The 22536-nt window shown below is 38.5% G+C and overlaps 1 protein-coding gene across 1 annotated transcript in view; it reads right to left on the minus strand.

The window, feature by feature from the left end:
* The window catches only part of LOC149286979 (poly [ADP-ribose] polymerase tankyrase-1-like), a 120706-nt gene that overhangs the window by 92768 nt on the left and 5402 nt on the right, over positions 1-22536 (minus strand). Inside the window, exons 2-3 of the mRNA XM_089493581.1 lie at positions 16511-16735; positions 460-555 (exon numbers count right to left, since the gene is read on the minus strand). Of these exons, the coding sequence (XP_089349707.1) occupies positions 460-555; positions 16511-16735 (321 nt within the window). The remainder of the gene's footprint in view (positions 1-459; positions 556-16510; positions 16736-22536) is intronic.

A 22536-nucleotide genomic window follows, 5' to 3' on the forward strand; every position in this document is an offset into this window, starting at 1 on the left:
GATGGAGGAGGGTGTTTAATAATAATACAAAAAAACACTGCCACAAGAGATACTCAGACAGAATTAAAATGGTTTTTCTTCACTTTACCTCTGGGATATTTTTGGGCCATACCAGAAGCTTCTCAATTACTTACACAAACAGTTATCCAAACAATACTTAATACTGTAGGCAGCAGAGGGTTAGAAGTTAAGAGTTTATTATGTGAACAGTGACAATGTCTAATGTCTAAGTGAATGTCTAAAAAACAACAAAACAGTTTATTTTTCCTAAAGATCTGCCTGGGAAGAAAAGTCTGACTGTTACAATATAATCATATAATCAACAAAAAAAATATTCCGAAGACAGAATAATATTCCAAGACAGTATACATAAAGAGGGAAAATAAAATTTAACAAGAAGGGAAAGAGCAGTAAGTGGAGAATGATAAAGGACACACAAAACAAAAAAAGCATTCTTACCAGTGAGAACAGCTTTTGCTGAAGGGTCAGCCAGGTCCAGCGCTGATTTCCCATCAGTGTTCCGGATGCTGGGGTCTGCACCGTGCTGCAGCAGTACTGTACAAGGAAAACAGAAACAACGTCTGATCTCGGGAAAGCATACGTTATTCACAGCTGAGATTTTTATCGGCATATTGCTACCATGAATATGCATTTCACCCTCTGTTCTCTCTGTGATGAGCAGCCAAATAGCGGTAAGTACCGTGTTCTCAGAATGTACAAAAATAATTATAAAATAAAAAAAATTATAGGTTCACATAAAAAAAAAAAAAAAAAAAAGTCCATGTGGCTCTGCATAATTAACATCCAATCCAGCTGTCCTAATACACTGGCTTCCCTGCTTCGCTTGTCCTCTTCGTTTCCTTTAAGCTACTGTAACTGGGGAACAGCGAGCACACTGGCTCATGCTGACACGCGAGCTGCATCTGATGCTGCTCCATCTGACACGACTCATTGTTGGCAGTCGTGTCTGCTGCCTTTGAAAATAAATACTAGAATAATGTAGCGAAGGGAGAGTGGGAACAAAATGATCACATTTTAAAGCTGTTCACTGCTAACACTTGTGACCTCATTATACAGTTACGGCCAATGGACTGAGAATCGGGGGGGGGATGCAGCAGCAGACAATGCCAGTTGAGACTTATTAAAATGGGGATGACGGGGGAAGCATATTTTATTTCTAAATTCACATTCACAAAAACAAAACAAAAATAATAGCAAATAAATTAAATCCAGAACACAAACACTGGGTATGGGAGGGGGAGGAGTCAGAGTGATGTATGGGAGGGGGAGAGAGACGGAAATGAGAGACCGGCCGACAGTGAGGGGAATCCAGGTCCCCTGCAGCGTTGCGGAGGATCTGGATTCTAGTGTTATAATCCGAACTCTGTTTGAGGTCGGATTATAATTTTTATAAATCGATAAAAATCGATTCGATTAATCGATAATGAAAATCGTTGACAACGATTTTCATTATCGATTTTATCGATTAGTTGTTTCAGCCCTACATCAAAGACGTCTTCTGCCAATTTAAGCCCCATCCCAATCACAAATAATGACATTTATCTCCTAGATCAGGGGTGTCCAAGTTTTTTCTGCGGTGGGCCACTTCATCAGAATTGTATACGCGCGAGGGCCGCACTCATTTTTCACTGTGAGAAAATATGGCCTTTAATAAAATATGCAGATTAAAATACAGTAAATGACAAAACCTTTACTTTTCCTCTCACTGATTTCTGGGCCTAGAAAGGTTTGTGACTGCAAATTCAGGATAATTAAAAATGAAATACTTCTATTTATTCTAGGGATGCACCAAAATGAAACTTCTGGACCAAAACATTCACGGTTCACTTAGCCAAAACCGAAAATGACCCCCCACCTTTAAAAATAATAATAAAAACTCACATTTTTAATAAAAGTAGGTAACACACCACAATTGGACAAAAAAAATTAGCAATATGACTTGGCATGATAGGAGCGTGATTGCTAACAGCAATCACACTCCTATCATACCCAGGCAACCAGTAAATGCTGGTACCTAGGCATGATGGGACTGTGCTTGCCGTGAGCAATCACACTCCTATCATGCCAAGTCAGCCAGTACATGCTGGTACAGGGTGGCTGTAAGTGATGTGCAGACCCCATACTGCTGGCACCATCAATACACAAGGGGGCAGCTAGCTAGGTTTCAGCATGTACTGGTTGACTTGGCATGATAGGAGTGTGATTGCTAACAGCAATCACAGTCCCATCATGCCTAGGTTCCAGCACTTACACATCCATGCTATCACACACACACAAAAATTCATTCATATACTCATTCATTCAGATTCATTCCCTCAATCACGCATACTCATTCAAACACCCTCCCCACCCACTTACCTGCACTGCAGCTCCTCAATGCCGTTCACAGACTTCAGCAGAGGGCGCGGCCTGCATTCTCTGGTACTGCACAGATGAAGCAGGACTGGAGCAGAGTCATGTGATGTCACGTGAACTCTGCTCGGTTCCGCTTCCTCTATGCAGTACAGAAGACCCTCCCACAGGTAAGTAGCAGGGCTCGAGGTGCGGCCCGCGTAAGATCGGTTGCCCTTGGTGCCGATATTACGCGGGCCGCACCTCGAGGTCTCATGTTGGACGCCCCTGTCTTAGAGTGTAATTTTGTTGAATGGGGATAAATCTTGGCAAGTTATGAACGTGCCAATCTGATTTAATCAGATCTTTTGAGTCTATTACTAATAATATTCTAACAGTCTGTGCTGCTAATTTGAAATATTTTCTAAGTTACTATTATGTTAGTCAAAGCAGGACAATATTTCACTCACTGAACTGAACTGAAAATCTAGAAGGTTTCAAATGCAGTTCAAAGATGTTTACAAACAAAATCGTGATATGTCTGAGAGGCTTAGCGTTTGACCCCAAGCCTTAGTCTAGTTTCAAATTCTCAGGGTGGGTGGTTAAATTCTAAGGATCAAACATTTTAGAAGCGACCCCTATATTTTACAAGCAGACAGTCACTGGTTAAAATCCCTGCTTGAAAACAGATGACTTATTTTACAGAAGTCTCTACTGCTTCACAATTAATGGTTTCCACAAAGCCTATTACGGTTGTCATCATTAGTAACGACAATAACATCTTTGCAGGGGGCTACTCAATGGTTAATATTATAACAGCAAAGTTTTCAAGTATAGGTTTGTCTCTTTTTAAATCCTTACCCTTTACCAATGGCACATGTCTGCAGATGGGCAACCGAACTCATTACAGTGCTGTTGTACGCCTCTCTAGGCCTCACAATCGGAGTGTGACAGAGACCACTGCCAAGGGAACTGTTTATTGGCCATGTGCATATGATTGGCTACTCAAGCAAGAGTAGGCAATGAATTCCTCTTATTGGCTGTTGCCGTCTACCTGGGTCTCCGGTTTTGTGAGGATATAATATGTTCTTTGTCCTTAGGAGGTTATATACTTTGCACTATTCTGGCTACTAAAAAGACAATCAGACCAGTATATGCATTTCCATGGATTAAATTGAGCACCATATATTGCTAACCCGACTTAATTGTAATAAAAGTAACTGCATGATTAGCAGAAAAAGATTAGCATGGATGTTTACCTAATTTACACTAACAAGAAGAAAAAAAGAATGGTGACTCCAGGAGTGCTAAATTTGCTGTTCCACCTTTTCTGCTTAACCCCTTAAGGACCGGGCTCGTTTTTTCTTTTTGTACCCTGTGGGACCGAGGCTGTTTTAATACTTTTGTGGTGCTTGTGTTCAGCTGTAATTTTCTCCTCACCCATTTAGTGTACCCACATAAATTATATATTGTTTTTTTCAGGACAAGATTGGCTTTCTTCAGACACCATTATTTTGATCGTATCATCTTACTTACTATAAAAAAATAAAAAAACTTGGTGAAAAATTGAAAAAAAACATTTTATGACTTTTATTTGAAAAATCTTTTACTCACCGAAAAAAGCAAGTAAAAAAACTAGCTAAATAGATTCTACTACTTGTCCTGAGTTTAGAAATACCCAATGTTTTTATGTTTTTTTGCTGTTTTTTGTAAGTTATAGGGCAATAAGTACAAGCAGCGTTTTATGATTTCCAAACCTTTTTTTAAAAATCTGGTCAGTCTGCCTCCAGCTCCTCTTTGGAACATCTTTGAAGCCGGTTAACTCAATTTAACCCATTCAAACCATACATTTTTAAAAACTAGACACCCCAGGGTATTTCAAATGCTGTTATTTTAACCCTTTCCATGCAACAGTTATACAACCACACTTTGTCAAACTTTGTAATAGTAATTTTTTTTTTCACACAAATTGTACTTTAGTTATAGATATACAGGTTCTGGTATATGTCACTGTCAAACAACACCCCAATGTGTGTTCAGGAACATCTCCTGAGTGCAGTGATACCCGACATGCATGGGTTTGTCGTGTTGTTTGAGATTTAAAATGCCACATTTGGGAAGTGCGCTTTTTTCTCTCCATTTTGGTCAGTCTGTACCTATGCGCTATCTTTGAGCTCTGCCACTCCAATTTACCCCATCAGCCATTTTTTTTTTATTACACACCCCTTGGGTATTTGAAGTGCTTTTATTTTAACTCTTTGTTGAGATTTGTGAGAAATTTTAGCACTTGCTCAAAATAATAAACTATTTTTTTATTTTATTTTATTTTTTTAATACTTTTTTTATATATATTTTTTTTTTTTTACACATTTTGCTGGTACTGGATGGTTCATCTAGCGACATCACTGCATAATTATTTTTAAATGTTAGCACATTTTTTATTTTTTTTTTTTATTATTTTTTGAATATTTTACTAATCACATTGTGATTAGAAAGCTGGGCTCCATTGACTTGCATGGTTGAGTGCAGTACCTGTATTCAACCTGCAAGTGGAGCCAGAGTTCTCTAGAGGGTCTGGAGACCATCTAGCAAACTCTTTCATCTTTATTGGTTTTTTTCCCGGGCCGCCACCATCTTGCTGATGGCGAAGATCACCGGCAGCTGCGGCCGCTCTCCGGAGCGGTCACAGCCCATCCAGAGGTAAGTGTTTGGTGTCGCTGGATGCCTCCTGATCGTTGATCACTTTCTAAGCTTATTTAATTTTTTGACGGTTCAGGACCGTCATGGAAAAACGGTCGCTTAATGACCTTTGATGGTCCTGAACCGTCAAAAAATTAAATTGAACCGGCAAAGGTCGTTAAGGGGTTAAACACTTTTGAAGATAAATGCAACATTAAAAACAACGAGTACATATGCTTTTTTACACTATTAGGACCACTGCAATTTATTTGATCTCTATGCAAACGTTTACATAAGTCTAAGACATTTATTGTACAGAGCTAGAAGCAAAGGGAAAGAAACTACCCAAAATGTAAGCATTAACTTGCCTTTAGATGTAATTTATTAGCACACGGGGACACCTATGCTGAAACTGGTGACATCACCAATAGGGCTCCCCAGCAAAGCAATCAGGAGTTTTCCCTGTACAGCAACCACACTGGTTTGTAGCACCATGGCAGGTCTGTCACAGGCGCTGCAGCAAACCTGCACATGTGATCAGTAACGGTCTACAGACTCTAAGTCACTGCCGCATCAAGGGGATTCCCCAGCAGACTCAGTAGTGACATCACTAGCAGGGATCTTAAATTCCTGTAAAATGTAACATCTCTCAGTTAGAGCATTGTCACAATTGATTGCCACAACTCTTAGACAGGAGAACAGGTTGTAATTTGACAGCTTAATCTCCCTTTCACTGGCAGGATACGTCCTTGGTCCTCAAAGGACCAATTTTTGCGGCTTACCCCTTACATGTACACTTGTAAGATTTTAGCATTCAATCATATTTTTGTCGGAATGCTGAAGAAGCATTGAGAAGTTGATAAAAAAACAAAACAAGAAAAACCTCAAAGTTTGTGTCTTTTTTAAGCAATTAAACAACCAGACAATCTCAAACAACCTGCCAATTCCTTTTAAAACCAATCCTTAAGCAATTAAAAAACTCCAGTAAAAAAAAGTGGTTGCTCTGGAAATTGCAGCCAAATCAAAACTGGCAAAGCAGACCTGACATGTAAATGGCAAATGTCAGAAGTAATGCTGATCAGTAAGTGATAAATAAAATTATAAAACGTGAAGATAAACGAGAAAAGCAGTAAAGGTTAAAACTAATTGCTGGTCACAGAGGATTGTACTGCAAATACGCATGTGGAGACACACAAACAAGATTACAACAAAAAACTAAATGATTCAATTGTATTAAACGGGGTGAAGCTTGGAATATCATATGCAAAAAGATCTGTGCCAACTGCACGGCTGTTCACAGAAATGACACACAATAGTTTGCCAGGGGCCTGCTGTGTAGAAAATTGATATAGCTGTATTAGCCAAAGAGACAATGGAATCTTTCCATTTGAAGAAGAGACCTTAGAGGTCCAAAATTGCTTTCAAGTAAGAAAAACAGAAGGCTTTTATTCAGAGCTTAACTTGTTTTATGAGTGGTCAACACTTCCTCCCTGTCATTTCAAGTATGTGTAAAATAGTCTTTACTCCCTAGAACATCTAACAGTATATTTTAAACTGGAGTTGTTTCCGCTTTTCTCTACCTAACAAATGATGGCGCTCAGTAAGTACTCTGATGGCTATGCAATGGTCTATAATGCTCAATCAATTCCTTATGATGAACAATATGGTGCTGTACAAATGGATATAAAAGATTATGGGGCTGAAAGGATCAACTTTGATATTTAAGCCTGAACAATAAATATATCAATTTTGGGAAACAATTCCCAGGATGCAATTATTTCCAAGGCAAAGAGATTCAACCAACAAATGACAATTATCAAAAAAAGAATGGCTGTAATTCCACAAAGGTCAGATTATCCTTAGCAATTGCAAGTAATATTTAGCCGGGATGGCAAAACGTAATGTATAATCTAATAATTCAACCTCTGGTTTAAGCATCAAAGAAAGGCAAAAAGCACCCAAGTAAAAAAAAAAAAATTAAAAAAAAACATGTAGACCTTGGTGTAAAAAGACAGGGATGAAAGTTTTACATTTTTTCCTATGAACAATATTCAGGATGATCAAATGATCCAAAGTCCAAACAAACCTCAAGTTATTGATTTTAGTTCACAAATTTGACATGGGTAACATTGACTTTTCTACCATGAAATCTCATTCTGTGTTTCCAAATAAACTGAAAAAAATGTATACAGTGTTATTTTGTAGCTAATAAAAATGATTAAGCAACATCATCCAAACCCCTCAACCCCTTAAACCCTTTAAAAACAGAAATGTTTAACCCCTTAAAGACAGAAATTTATTTTTTTTTTTATTTGTTGTTGTCTTCGCAATAATGACTTAACATTTCTGCAGTGCTCATGCTTAGCTGTAATTTGTTTGTCAGTTACTGCAACCACGCAAATTATATATTGTTTTTTGTTTTTTTTACAGGACAATTGGTGCTTTTTTTTAGATACCATTATTTTAATCATGATTTACTATAACAAATATATATAAATTATGGTAAAAAATTGAGGTAAAAAATTGAGAAAAAGGACTATTTCTGACTTTTATTTGAAAACATTTTTACTCACCTACAAAATCTAATTAAAAAAAAACCTTCTAAATATAGTCTAACATTTGTCCTAAGTTTAAAACATACCCTTTATATTTATGTTTTTTACAAATTAAGGAATTTAGTACAAATAGCATATTGCAATTCTAGAGCTGCAACTAACGCTTATTTTCATAATCGATTAGTTGGCCGATTATTTTTTCGATTAATCAATCGTTTAATAAATCAATTTTTGTTAACAAAGTGGATGTTAAAATCAAACCGCAGAATAAAAAAAAAAGAAAAGAAAAATGCATTTCTTGTTTTTATTTCCCAACCTGCTGCCCCAGTTATACACATCTGAGCCCAAGCTTGCCACACTGCCTCCCAGATATGCCTTATACCCCCTGATATGACTTTTAGCCCGATATGCCACTATGCCCCCCCAGATATGCCTTTTAGCCTGATATGCCACTGTGCCCCCCATTTGCCTTATACCCCCAGATATACCGCTCTGCCCCCAGATATGCCTTTTACGTATACCCTATATGCCATAGTGCCCTCTGATATGCCACATACCCCGATATGCCACATACCCTAAATATGCCCTTCTGCCCCCCCTAATATGCCTTATACCTCCCCAGATTTGCCACCCCCCTGCTCCAGAGTCCCTCGTGTCTAGTGGGGAAAGCCGGTGAACGTCTGCGCAATGCACGTAGGCAAACCTCTGCTGTTGGCCGGCACTTTCGCTGGAGCTTCTATGACTGACACCGGACGGTCATGTGACCCGGTGGTCCATCATAGAATCCCCAGCAGAAGCGCCGGCGATAGCAGAGGTTGTCTGCGCGCATAGCACAGACACCCACAGGCTGCCAGAGAGAAGGATCCACGTCCCCTGCAGTGCTGTGGGGGATCTGAATCCTAATGTTATTATAAGAGGAGTGTTATTTTTCAGAGCATTTGCTCTGAAAAAACCCTCATCTTATAGCCGATAAAATCGATTCAACTAATAGATAAAGAAATTCATTAGCAATGATTTTCATTATCGATTAGTTGTTGCAGCCCAATGCAATTTCAAAGCCATTTTTTCCAAATTTGGTCATGCTGCCCCTATGTCCTGTTTGGGACATATTTGAAGCTGATCTTGTTCCACTTAGCCCCATCAAACCATATGTTTGAAAACTAGACAACCCAGAGTATTTCAAATGCCGGTACTTTAACCTTTTCCCACTTTCTGGATGTGGATCAAAGATCATTTTCTACACCCATTTAAGCCCACAAAGTGCCAACATGATATGGTTTCCGTGATATGCCTGACGCGCCAATTGGCATCAAGGGGTTAAAGAACTCAGAGTACTTTAATATGTATTCGCCTATAGTGAAGGTGTCATTTCACAGAACAAATATCTTACATTAAAAAAAAAGTACTGCTATATTACACACATATAATTTAGAAGCTTAACTCTGTTTGCACAAGTGATTACTGATTGGACCACTGCATCTTAAATCTTAATTTTGTAGATAGTAAATAGATAACCGATTAAAAAGAACATATAATTAAACAGGGGAAGAAAGCATAACAGCAGATAATCTAAATTGGTTTTGTAGAAACAACTGTTTACTTGAGAAGTCTATAAATACCCAAACAATTCTAGAAAGAAGATTATAGATTAAATAGATTCAATTAAAAAGTACTAAGAAAGAAAAGTCATTAGCAATGGTGCCAATGGTGTCAATAATTTAAAAGGGAAATTTGCTATATATAACTAGCCATATGAAATATGCAGTGGAAACATATATATTGATTCGTCCATCCTTATACAAAAAAATTAAACTGGTCAACTTCATGAAGTTTCATAAAAAAATTAACATTGTGGTGATTATGAGGACTGTTAATATTGTGGATTTGATGGGCCATTAGATAATTTCACAGAAAACTAGATGCATAAATAAAAAAATATGAAAAGTATATACAGTATCTCAAGTGTGAGTACACCCCTCACATTTTTGTAAATATTTTCATGCAACAACACTGAAGAAATGATACTCTGCTACAATGTAAAGTAGTGAGTGTACAGCCTGTATAACAGTGTAAATTTGCCGTCCCCTCAAAATAATAACACAACCATTAACGACTAAACCTTGTCAACAAAAGTGAGTACACCCCTAAATGGAAATGTCCAAATTAGGCCCCATTAGCCATTTTCCCTCCCCGGTGTTACAAGGTCTCAGGTGTGAATGGGAAGCAGGTGTGTTAAATTTGATGTTATCACTCTCTCATACTGGTCACTTTAAGTTCAAAATGGCACCTCATGGCAAAGAACTCAGAGCGGAACAACCACATTGTGGGAGCGGGCAAAAAATCAGCGGGAGCAGGATTAAAAAAGCCATCCCGCGCAGGGCTCTACTGCTAGGGACAAAAAAGGAAGCGATAAAAACAGCCTCCCACCAGAAGTGTGTTCAATACAGTGAGGGAATTTAACCCCTTAAGGACCAGGCTGGTTTTTTTTTACATTTTGTACCCTTTGTGACCAAGGCTGTTTTAACATTTCTGTGGTGTTCATGTTTAGCTGTAATTTTCTCCTCTCCCATTTAGTGTACACAAGTTATATATTGTTTTTTTTCTTCAGATACTATTATTTTGATCATATCCTCTAATATCCTATAAAAAATAAAATGCTCACTTTTACTTGAAAAAATATTTTACTCGTCTAAAAAAGCTAATAAAAAAAAAACCTGCTAAATAGATTTTGTCCCGAGTTTTAAAACACCCAATGTTTTTTGCAAATTCTTGGGCAATAAGTACAAGTAGCATTTTCAAAACCATTTTTTTTTCCTAATCTGGTCATTCTGCCCCAGGTGTTATTTCGGGTATCTTTGAAGCCGGCCAAAGCAATTTACCCCATCAAACCATATGTTTTGGAAAACTAGAAACCCATTGCCAATTGAAAATTTAATTTAACCTTACAAGTAACGACTACTTCACATTTTTCAGAATGAAATCCTACCTTGATAAATCGCTATTGAAAGATAACCCAAAAATGGACCCTCTACTAACTAAAATCTTTAATAGTACTCTTATAGCTTATAAGGTTATCAAAACAACTAAAAGATTTTCCTGCAAGAAAATGCATGGGAAAAAGACTTGGAACTAAAAATAACCTCTGAGGAACGGAGTAGATCATTACAAAAAAAACAATCTAATTAATCACCGTTTGAATCTAAATGAAACGCATTTCAAACTGATGAACAAATGGTATCTTGTTCCTACAAGATTAAATAAAATGTATCCGACTATTTCATCAATATGCTGGAATTGCCACAAATCACAAGGTACTTATCTCCACATTTGGTGTTGATGTGAGGAAACAAAGAAATTATGGAAAACGACCTTTGATTGGCTGGACAACCGACTTAAAACTCCTATTTCTCGCACACAAAAAACTATTCATTCTCCTTACGCTACTCGATTGGTCCAAATATATAAAAAATAAATAAAAAATGAATATTTCCTAATTGTCCACACCCTTTTAGCAACAAAGATTATAATTGCAAGAAATTGGAACACACACACTCTCCCTCCATGGTCAGCAGTTCATACTCAACTTAAATATCAGATAGATATGGAGAAAGGAATTTGTACATCAAACACTTATTTGCATGTGCCTACCCAGAATCCCTTGTGAAAGCACCCTGAGATTTCTGAGGGAAAAACAAGCCTTCTGGCTTGTCTGGTGTCTGTAGATGAGTGTTTAATAATACTTCTACTACCCCTTAAATTTAAGTGGAAGGGTTTCCATCACCTTTTACCCACCATAACTTATGTAATGGTACATCAAACACTCAATCTGATATTTATAAAAAATTTGCAACTTTTCTATAAAGAGCCCTATTAAATGCACATAACTATGCATTTCCAATTTTAATTTATAACCCCCTCCAAACAATTCTCCACTATTCTCTAGTTGCCTGTTAGTGTTTAAGTTAAGGTGTTTGTGTACATTTAGGTAACTAGATAAATAAATCAGTAGAGCTGTTAAATGTAAATAAAGCTATAATTTTGTTTATACTTGATGCAAAATGCCGAGAAAGATATGACAGTACGCTATTACTATATTAAATCTGTCCCCTCAGATTGCATTAAAAAAAAAAAAATTACAAACTGGAAATGTATTATAATAAAGCAAATTACATAACCATGTAAAATACTAGAAAACAAGTCTACATTTAAAATAAAAAATAACAGTCTAGATAAATGCACTAATCAAGTAGATGATAAAATACATTTATTCCCACAGCACTAGACAAATGACAATGGAGATTTTTCAAAACTAAAAATTCAATTCAGTTTAACACAATTTCAAATTTATTATAAAAGCACAGACATCTTACCTGAAAAACAGTTGTCACCAGCAAGTAAAATTCTATTGATTCCTGTTTTATTGTATTTCTTTATCAAAATTAATTTCATTATGCTCTGGTACACATTCACATCTACACGCCACACATCAGCTTTGCAAAGAGGAACGTCGGTAAAATGCAGAAAAACGCAAGAATATCAGGCACAGTTGTTCATCCACATTACTTAAAGATTAAAAAGTGTTCTCCCAACCTACTAATAGTTAAACCACAACATGATTTGAGGCAGATTATCTGTGGCTTAATTTTTGGAGATTAATTTCATACAATCCATCTTTGATCCTAGTTATTATATTATGCATGCACAAAAAAAGAAAAGCCAACAGCTTCTCTACAAAAAGAGGCAGTAATACAACAGCTCAGAAGTACAACAAACATGCTTTACTTCTACTTCAGCAAAAACAGCTGAAAATAGGAGAAAGTAATTTCTGGAAAGAAATGTATTCCTATCTTTGTGTAGTTTCAAAAACGTACATTAGGTAGCATTTTCTAAAGAAACATAAAATCACCTCTGCCACATTTCCTACGGAATTCTAATTCATTAAGTCGTGTTCCACAAAACACTAACTGCTAGTGTGTTAAATAAATCATACATCTGTCATTCTGTCCTTTCTTCTTCAAATCAAATTCAACGTTTAAAAATCTAGGACAACCAATCAATCAGTGGCTGCTTTTGTGTTACACGGCAGTAAAGTGTTCCTGACTAAATAGCATTAATGAGGCAAAAGTTTATTCCCGTAAAATATTTCTAGGAAAGGTTTGGTCATTTAACAGTACGAGAAGCAATTTTTCTAATATAGCATTTAGTTACAAAAGTACTGAAGTTTAGCGTTTGACACTTAATCTTGAGCTTGTTTTCTTCCCATTTCAAAACCATGAGCATTAATAAGGAGTTGTGCCAGCCCCCCTCACTTTCAGCCATAACAGTCACCACTGTTCGGGGAATGCTTGCCAAGAGTGTATGTGTGGGAATTTTTGAGGTCAGGTACTTATATTGGACAAGAAGGCCTGACTTGCAACCAGCATTCCAATTCATCCCAAAGGTGTTTAATGGGTTAAGGAAAGACCTCTGTTCTCCACACCAAACTCATCACACCATGTTTTTGAGGACCTTGCTTTGTGCACAGGCATGCTGGAACAGGAAAGAGCGTTCCCAAACTGGTGCCACAAAGTTGTCTAAAATGTCTATGTTCGTTGTAGCATTGGCATCACCCTTCACTGGAACTAAGGGGTCTAGCTTTAACCCTGAAAAACAACCCCTCGACCATTAAATCTTCCTCCACCAAAACTTAAAATGGGTACTATGCTTTAGAGTTGGTAGCACTCTTACATACATTAGTACACAGCGCTAAGCAAAGGAGCAACATATTGTATGCATCATGGCTACATGACCCCTCGGATGTGGCCTGCCCTGATACAATCTAAAGGCTCACTGAGATGTCAAATGATTTTGAGTGGATTATGTGTTTAACTGCAAGTGCACGTCTTTGTGCGTATTTTGTGCACATTTTTTAACACAGTCACTCACACTACATGGAAAATTGCATTGCCTTTTTTTTCCCCCCTTTCTTTAGTGTATAAGGATACATACAGGAAACCACATCTAGCTCGCTATAGAAACCCAGTTACCAGTGAGTCATGTCCATGCTTCCTGCATTCCAAGTTTACCTCATTCCTCCATTGTGTCCCATATTGTTTATTCAGGAACCACACACCATAGTTTATTGAACTGTAAGGGTCAACAGGTCCACGAAAGCAAAATCAAATTCTCTGAAATCCAAAAGAAGGTGCCAATAGAAACATGGAAAACTCTTACTTTCCACTAAGGTACAAGATTTCCTCACACTCCAAGGCTGGAAGGCATTCTGATATTTTTAAAATATTTTTTAGGGACCAAAAACAGGTACAAACCATAGAGATGAATAGAAGTTAGTACAAAAAGTTAAGAGCCAGTCATAGCTACGTGGCTCCTTGTCAAACTTTGCCATTCTATAGTAACATAGTGGTCACAAACCCAGGACAGAAAAAAAAATATTGTTTTCATTCTTTTGTATCTATCGCCCAACATGGCTATCTACATATTTAGACGGCCATAGCTCTATTTATATATCTAGATGTATTTTAGATATCTTTGCATCTACATACTGAGAAGGGTGAACACATGTATGCATAGTATATATTAGGCACTTAAAGTAGAACAGACCTCTGAAAACAATTACCGTATTTGCTCGATTAGAAGACGACCCCTCAAAATCAAAAGATTAATTTAGGAAAAAAACCAAAAAGCCTGAATATAAGACTACCCTATAGGAAAAAAGTTTTACTAGTAAATATTAATTCATGTAAACAATTTTTTTTATATTTAATAAAAGCTATGATTGAGAAAAATATATTTTTTAATTTCCTTTTATTTGCCAACCTGCCCCCCCCCAGTTATGCACATCTGCCCCCAGGCTTGCCACTCTGCTCCCAGAAATGCCTTATACCCCCCTATTTGCCACTCTGCCCCATGATGTGCCTTTTTACCTTCTATATGCCACTCTGCCTCCAGAAATGTCTTATACCCTCCTATATGCCACTGTGCCCCATGATATGCCTTATACCCCTATATGCCACTCTGGCATATAGGGGGTTAAAATGCATATCATGGGGCTGAGTGGCATATAGGGGGTTAAAATGCATTTCTGGAGATATATATATATATATATATATATATATATATATATTACTGCTAACAGCAATCACACTCCTATCAAGCCAAGACAGCCAGTTCATACTGGAACCTGGGGATGATAGTAGTGCGATTACAGCCTCCCTATGCCATGCTACCACCACCACCCCCCTTACACATCCATGCTATCACACACAAACTCATTCACCCTCCCCCACCCTCTTACCTGAACTGCAGATCTCCCACTCGCAGACTTCTGCAGGGGCCCGGCTGTGCGAGCAACTTCTCTGGCCCCAGCCCCAGAGGAAGGAGGGGGTAGAGTAGAGTTATGTGAGGACTTTACTAGCTTCCTGTTCTCCTGCTGCTAGTAGCAGAGACGCTGCTCGCGACCAAAGCCCGGTAAGCAGCATGGCCCCAGCAGACATTTTATTGAGGTCCGATTAGAAGACGACCTCGATTATAAGACTATAAGATTATAAAAGCATTTGCTCTGGAAAAAACCTCGTCTTATAATCAAGCAAATACGGTATATCTCTTTAGGATGTGCATATTTGAGCTTTAAGTAGAAGTTACTTAAATTGATCTAATACTTCTTCAGTATTCAGAAAAGCAAATGCTCAACTTTAACATAAGATAATCACCTGTAACAAAACATGGAGTGACATAAATAAGTTACAAAAAAATCCTGTTTTAAATAGTGTTTATAAATGTTGATTACGATTTTGAGTTTCAGGAAATATATATCTCCTTGTTACTGTCACATACTTGCCTCTTCAGAGAAGGGAGAAACCCCTCTACTAGCTACTATCAGCGACCACTGCGGAGACCCCTTCCAGACACCAGCAGCCGCCACAAAGAAAGGAAGGACCCCCAAGCAAACCCCATAAGCAACAGCAGCCACCGCCATGGACGAGGCAGAGTGGGTTCCTCTTCTGACTTCATACACCCTCTAGCGGCACGAGTTTACTGTGCCACACTCAAGATGCCTGCGACAACCAGATGGAGGCGGAGTGATGTTATTGTTTGAACTTTTGGCGCCAAACCTGTATTGGCTCCAATTACAAAGACACTCCATGAATACACACAAAAGCTAACTTGACCTTGCCATGTTTCATAGTGCTTCTTCCTCAGTGAGTGTTCTGTTGATCGATTACCCATGTTTTGACTTTGGTTTGTCCCAGTTTGCCATGCTCTCAGGCTTCCCGATCTCGGCTTAAACTCAGTTGCTTCTGAACTCTGGCACCCTGACTTTGGCTTGCCCTGCCTTGAATCAGAGTCACCATCTGCAGCTGTTCGTTACAGTTATATGTTTATTTTTTCAAGTTATTGCTTGATTATACCTTTTATCATTATAATATAATAGCATTCCTATGAAAAGTTTGTTTATTTTAAACAGCTCTGAATCATCTGCATCTCCTATCTTCTGAGGTGAAAGCTGCTGATCGTTAAGCGATTACAGGAATAATTTTCATGAGACTTCAAAACATACTCCACTTGTAAGTGCAATACTATACATACAAAATGTAAATAATTTTGTGACATTGTATACAATATGATTTATTATTTGTATCTAGTTAGTCTTATCTTTCCATCTGCTGTAACATCTGAAAGCTTACTTGTTCATTGGCCTTGCTTTATAGGTACCCAATGCATGGTACAGTTGGATAAGAAGATCTTCACTTACTCCTTAGAACACATTGCATATTATTTAAGAGACCTTAAGTGCATCTCACATGCCTTCAAGCCATCACTATTTAATGCAAAGTGTAATGTACTTCTACAATTACACAAATTATCTAGAATACCAACATTACTTTACTAAAAAAAAAAAAGAAAAAGATTATGAATTTTCTTACCTATGCAAACATCAATTTTCCCTTTAATCGCTGCCTCATGTAGAGGAGTATAGTTCCAATTGTCTCTAGCATTTGGGTCTGCTCCCTGGCAAAGTAGTAGCGTGACAACTTCAGCATGGCCAAAGGAACAGGCATTGTGTAAAGGAATTAGACCACCATCATCCCTGGCATGGACATTTGCTCCTGTCTGTAGCAAGTGTTCGACCACATCTTTTCTTCCGAATCCTGCATAGAAATAAAAGACAAAAAAAATATATTATTAATTTTGCAGTAGCTCTAAAGATTAGAAGAACAAATAATGCAGGGATAGAAAACTGTATGGATGGTCTTAGGAGGCAGAAATGTTTCCATCCATAGAGATCTGTGTTAAACATCCCAAAGTGCTAGCAGTAGAATTCTAGGAACCCTGGTTCGGTCTTAAAAAAAAAAAAAAAAAAAAAAAATCTGAAGATTTTTTTTTTGAATGCACCAAAACTGTATACAGAAAAGAATCATGCTAAATTAAATTTTCTTCACCGCCAACAACCCCCATGCTTTACAGCAATAAAAATGGTCAGATTCTATGTTTCTATTAATCTGTATATTTTGCAAATATGCTTTTCTAAGAAATTCCCCGGCCACTCATCACATTTACTACGTCAGCAGCGTAAATTATTTTTCTCTTTCCAACCTTCCAGTCCCTTTGTAATTCACCCCAGGCTTCCCTGCATCTCACATCAACAACACTTCTGTTTTTGTTTTTTTTTTTTTAGAGATTCAGTTTTATATCCTGCAGCCACACTATACAGTAGCTACTACTCCTGCGCATTCGCACAAATCCATTTCCGTGGCGAATTTTACGGTTTTTACGGTTTCATCCATTCATCATATAATGAACAAACGAATGCAACACCGGGGCAAAAGAAATGAAAATCTAACCCTTTTAACTACTCTAAGAGGAGGAGAATCTTGCCATTTTGCCTGCAGGACATTGAGTGAGCTGATCTTTGTCCAATCAGGTCACTCCTGTCACATCATGACAGAGGGCTTGTCCAATGGCTGTGCTGAATGTTTCAAAGAAAAAAAAGAAAAAAAAAAAAAAAGAAAAGAAAAAAAAGGGACTAGTAATGATGAGAGTAGGGCTGCAACAACTAATCGATAATAATCGATAATAACAAATGCTCTGAAAAACTCCTCTCCTTATATAATCCGACCTCAAACAGAGATCGGATTATAACACTAGAATCCAGATCCCCTGCAACGCTGCAGGGAACCTGGATTCCCCCTCACTGTCAGCCGGTGGGTGTCCGTGCGATGCGCAAAGACAACTTCCGTCTCTCCCCTCCACTTCCGCTGGGGCTTCTACGATGCAGCGCCAGCATCACATGATGTAGAAGCCCCAGCGGAACTGAAGGGGAGTAATGGAGGCTTTCTGTGCGCATTGTGCAGACCCCCACCGGCTGACAGAGAATTAGGGCTGCAACAACTAATCGATAAAATAGATAATCTATAATGAAAATCGTTGCCAACGAATTTCATTATCGATTAGTTGAATCGATTTTTATGGATTATAAAATGAGGGTTTTTTCAGAGCTCTGAAAAATACCCCTCATTATATAATCCGTTTCAGTGACTCACAGCAGCAGTTACTACTTACAGTCCCTCCCTGTAATCACTGTGACAACTGGCCCCGCCCCTTCCTTCTACCAGAACCACATGGCTGTGAAACTCATCTCAACTAAGTATAATATTAATATTTGGGCTGCTGAAAGTTAGGGGGTTAATTTAGGGGCAGTTATGGTTAATGGGGTGTTTAGGGTTAATTTAGGGGCAGTTGTGGTTGATGGGGTGTTTAGGGTTAATTTAATTAATTTAATAAAGTTAACTTAAGGTGCAGTTAGAGGTAAAGGGGGGGCAAACTAAGGGGAATCTAAATCCTGGGGGCAGTGAAGATTATTTTTAAAAGTATGCATGGCATATGTGGGAGGCAGCGTGGCAAGAGGTCCCCTACAGAGGATCATCCTCTCTGTCAGCTGGTGGGTGTCAGCGCGATGCGCACAGACAGCCTCCGTTACTCCGTTACAGAATTGTGTCAAGGGGATATTTTCCTGAGTTCAGCTATCTTCCTACAGACAGATTCTGGATTTCCCACTGAACAGAGTATCTGTTACAGATGGTTTTTCTGTAAATGAAAGTGTTGACTGCAGTACTAAACTCCCCAATCTTCGCAATTCCGAAAACCTTGGGAGGCTTCAGGCTCATCCTGGATCTGAGATTGCTCAATACTCAAAAATAAGTTGCTGTATTTCCTTATGCAAACTATCAAGTCCACACTCGAGTCGACCACACCAGGAGATTTCATGGCTACTATAAATTTGTGGGACGGGTACCTTCATGTATCGATTGCCCAATCATACTAGAAGTACCTGCAGATAACCATTCCACCGGTAACCAGGCTGCTTCATCTCCGATTTCAGGCCCTGCCATTCAGCCTGCCCCAAGAGTGTTCACAAAGTTTTATCTATAGTAGCAGGGCATCTCAAGAGTCAAGGTATAGCAGTCATCCCATACCTAGGCTGCTACATGCAAGATCTTAATCGCTACTATCTACAGATCACCCTATCAGTACTTCTACTACTAATGTGGTTGATGAATTGGGAAAAGTTGCAGCTCATCCCTTTCAGGTGCATCACTTCTCAGCTCTATTATCGACTCATCACAGGGAACACAGGTAAGTTATAAGATTCAAGGATCAGGAAGACCGACCTTTCCAGCTAGCACACACGTTACCTTCCTTGCTGTCACGATGGGATGCTCTATAGACATTACCAGATCATGTACGTCTGCCTCCTCAAGAACTAGCATCTTTTTACTGGTGGCTAGACCCGACCTCCTTCGTCTTGGGTAAGGATTGGCTGGTCATCACTATGGGTGCTAGCAGCTAGGATTGGGTTTTGCAGATCGAGTGATTCTGAACTGCTGGAGGGAGAATGATTGTCATCTCTAGGTGAATCGTTTGGAAATTTTGGCCCACTGGTAAAATCTTCTCTTTCTTGTTTAGGGAGTACAGTGCAGATCAGTTCCCACAGATCCATAGAAGCCTAACTGAATCACCAAGGCAGAACGAGAAGCCAGGTCCTTCTAAGTGTGTCTCTGCATACCTGTCACCTGAGTGGCAATTTTGTCTTTCAGCCATGGATACCAGGGGCGTGTTTAACATTCAAGTGGATTTCTTAAGCGGTCATCAGTAAATATGAGAATGGTCCCTACCTGAGGACATTTTTTAAACAGGTGGTCGACATGTGGGGAGTCCCTGTCATCAATCTCATAGCCTCCAGATCAAGCACAAAGGTTTCCCTTTTCTTCTCCAAAGGGAGTATGTTATGTTTTTCCATTTACTCGAGTGCACAGACAGGGCACCTGTCATTCTCGAACCCTGCATTGGCCTTGATGCATTTGGTATTCCAGACTAATCCAGCCATGCCTAGGTAATACACTATGCAAACACAGCTTGGCTGATGGTGGTGGGAGTTGTTAGCCACAAAAGTCCCAAGAAAAACAAAAGAAAAAAGTGGCATCAGCCCATTTCTAACAAAAAAATAAAATATGTGGGGTCTGGGGTATTATTTTGTGTAAATGTTATTGACTTAACTTGCACGTGGTGGGGATGCTGATCCCCTGCATGACTCCAGGGACCAAATGTTTTTCCCCAGAATGCCAGTTAGCGGGTCTAACTCGGCTTATGGAGTCTGCTGATCAGTCTCAGACTCCCTTTGCATGAATGGAACATCAGGTCTATTGAAAAAGTGGTGCATCCATTCATTAAGGAAGACCCTGCTGCTGGATCACTTATTTTATTCTGTACTTTTTATTTATTTTTTTACTTTACATGAAAGCAATGCACACATTCATAATGGAAGTCTTAATGCATAATGCACATCGCTACTTTCTTCATGACATTCCATGCCATCATGGTGGGTTTTTTTGGGCCACTTTTTCACGATGGCATGGAACGTCATGAAGGTTTTAACCGGTTGAAGTGTTAATGAGAATGTTTAAATGTATGTAAGTATGTATGTACATATAAAGCAGAAACAGCAAGAGAGTTTTAAATAGTGAATGATACGGATATTAATATAAAGGGTAATGACAGAATGGAATAAGCTTAAGGCTAGGTTTCCGCTTGGGTTTTTGTCCTGCTTTTTTTTTCTTGATGAAAAACACCAGGCATTTTAGCCTTTCTGTGGAAAATGGCAGTTTTTCCAGCCTTTACACGTTAGAATTGTCACCCAGCTAAAAGGGATTAGGATAAATGGCAAGTATCTGCCCCCTCCTAATGTCATTTCCTTGGTAGTTCTACTTGGGAGTTCTACTTAAACACGCCCCGGCGGACCCTTTTGTCTCTTTTCTGTGGTTTGTAAGGCATGCTTTATTCCGAATGTCTGCTCCTCTAGGAAGATTGGCCCCAAATGATGGTGCAAATTGTTTGCTGTTGCTTTTGGCACGCAGGATCCAGTTGGGTATGTTTGTTTGTAATGGCATGTTTGTTCCAAATGGTGTAAAATTCAATATGAACTTTTGTGTGAAACTGTTTGTTTCCAGCCTATTTCTCGTAGGACACACAGAGACTGGGTCCATCCTCTGCATTGTAACTGTGGAAAAAACGCCATCAAAAACACCAAGGAAAAACCCACATGGCTTTTTCATGGCGTTTTTTTCTCTCCCATAGACTTCTATTGGAGAAAAACGCCAAGATTTCCTTGCAAAAAACGCCAGAGTGTCAACATGCTGCGATTTTGAAAAACTGCCACAGAGCCCAAAAAAGCTGTAAAACGCCAAAGAGGACTGAAAAAACGCCAAGTGGATATGGCATTGTGCGATTTCCTATTGAAGAACAGCTAACATCTGGCCGCAGCGTTTTTTTTCACTAAAAAAACGCCGTGTGGCTGAATTGGCGTACGTGGAAACCTAGCCTTAGTGTGGCTTTTGTTTGCATTCATCACTTTATTAGTCAAGGAAAGTTAATAGTCAACTTTTGAAGTGATCCTAAAGCCTGAGATATTGAGGGGGTTTGTTTTGGAAGAGCTATAGTTAAATCTGCCAACAGTTCCTTTTTTTTAATGCATTTGTCTGAAGAAAGCAATACAAACTGAGGGCCGCAGTCAAGGATTGCCTGATTTTATGCAGTATCATATTGAAGATCTAAAGCGGAAACCAAGATATTAGTAGCCCATGGTTTTATTTCATACATAGTTTACTTCTGTTATATTACAATTATTGCTTATATAGCAGGCATTAAAAACACCGATAAGCAAACTTTAGCTCAGGTGTTGATAGGCATCCAGCATTCAAGCATTATAGCTGGGTTCCAGTAATACAAACCTATATATATTGTATTTAATTATAGCTAATTCTTTACCAGCAAGGCTATGCCTGAAACCTTTGAATAAGATGTGAATTTTGTACAGCTTAAAACAAGCTATAAAATTCCATCCCTTTAACCTTTGCCGCTGCTTCCTTTCATTGTAAAACAGGCAGTGGATTTTCACACACTCCCTCAAATACTCTAAAAGGTTACAAATAACCCATAAGGACGTTAGGAATGTGTCAAAAACAACTCTAATGGCACTGTCAAGAACATCACCCAACATAAGAACCTAACATATCGGCAAGGCAGATAAATTCGGAATGAATTAAGGGACACTCAGAGCGCTTGCAATCATTGACAAATATGTGAACAGTCATGTGCTAAAGGTACATGCATTTAGGCAGATCTGTAAAGATCACCAATGTCTTCTAGCTATGGGTAGAAGGCATCAATAAGCACTTCAAATTATAATATATACACACGAGTGGCAAAGCCCCCTGTGGAAGCAAAGGTTTTTTGTTTTGTTTTTTTTATTTATTTATCTATTGTTTAGGTATTTCACATGGGTTTATTATGTGTTGCATCTTCCTTAATGTAATCCAGATACTTTCATTTAGTATTTCTGGATTGATAGTTTCTTACTAAATTGGACACAACGGCATAGATTTTACAAATCTGA

This window comes from Sceloporus occidentalis, unplaced genomic scaffold, assembly GCF_023333645.1.
Source record: "Sceloporus occidentalis isolate IW3139 unplaced genomic scaffold, rSceOcc1.0.p SCAF_65, whole genome shotgun sequence".
NCBI lineage: Eukaryota > Metazoa > Chordata > Lepidosauria > Squamata > Phrynosomatidae > Sceloporus > Sceloporus occidentalis.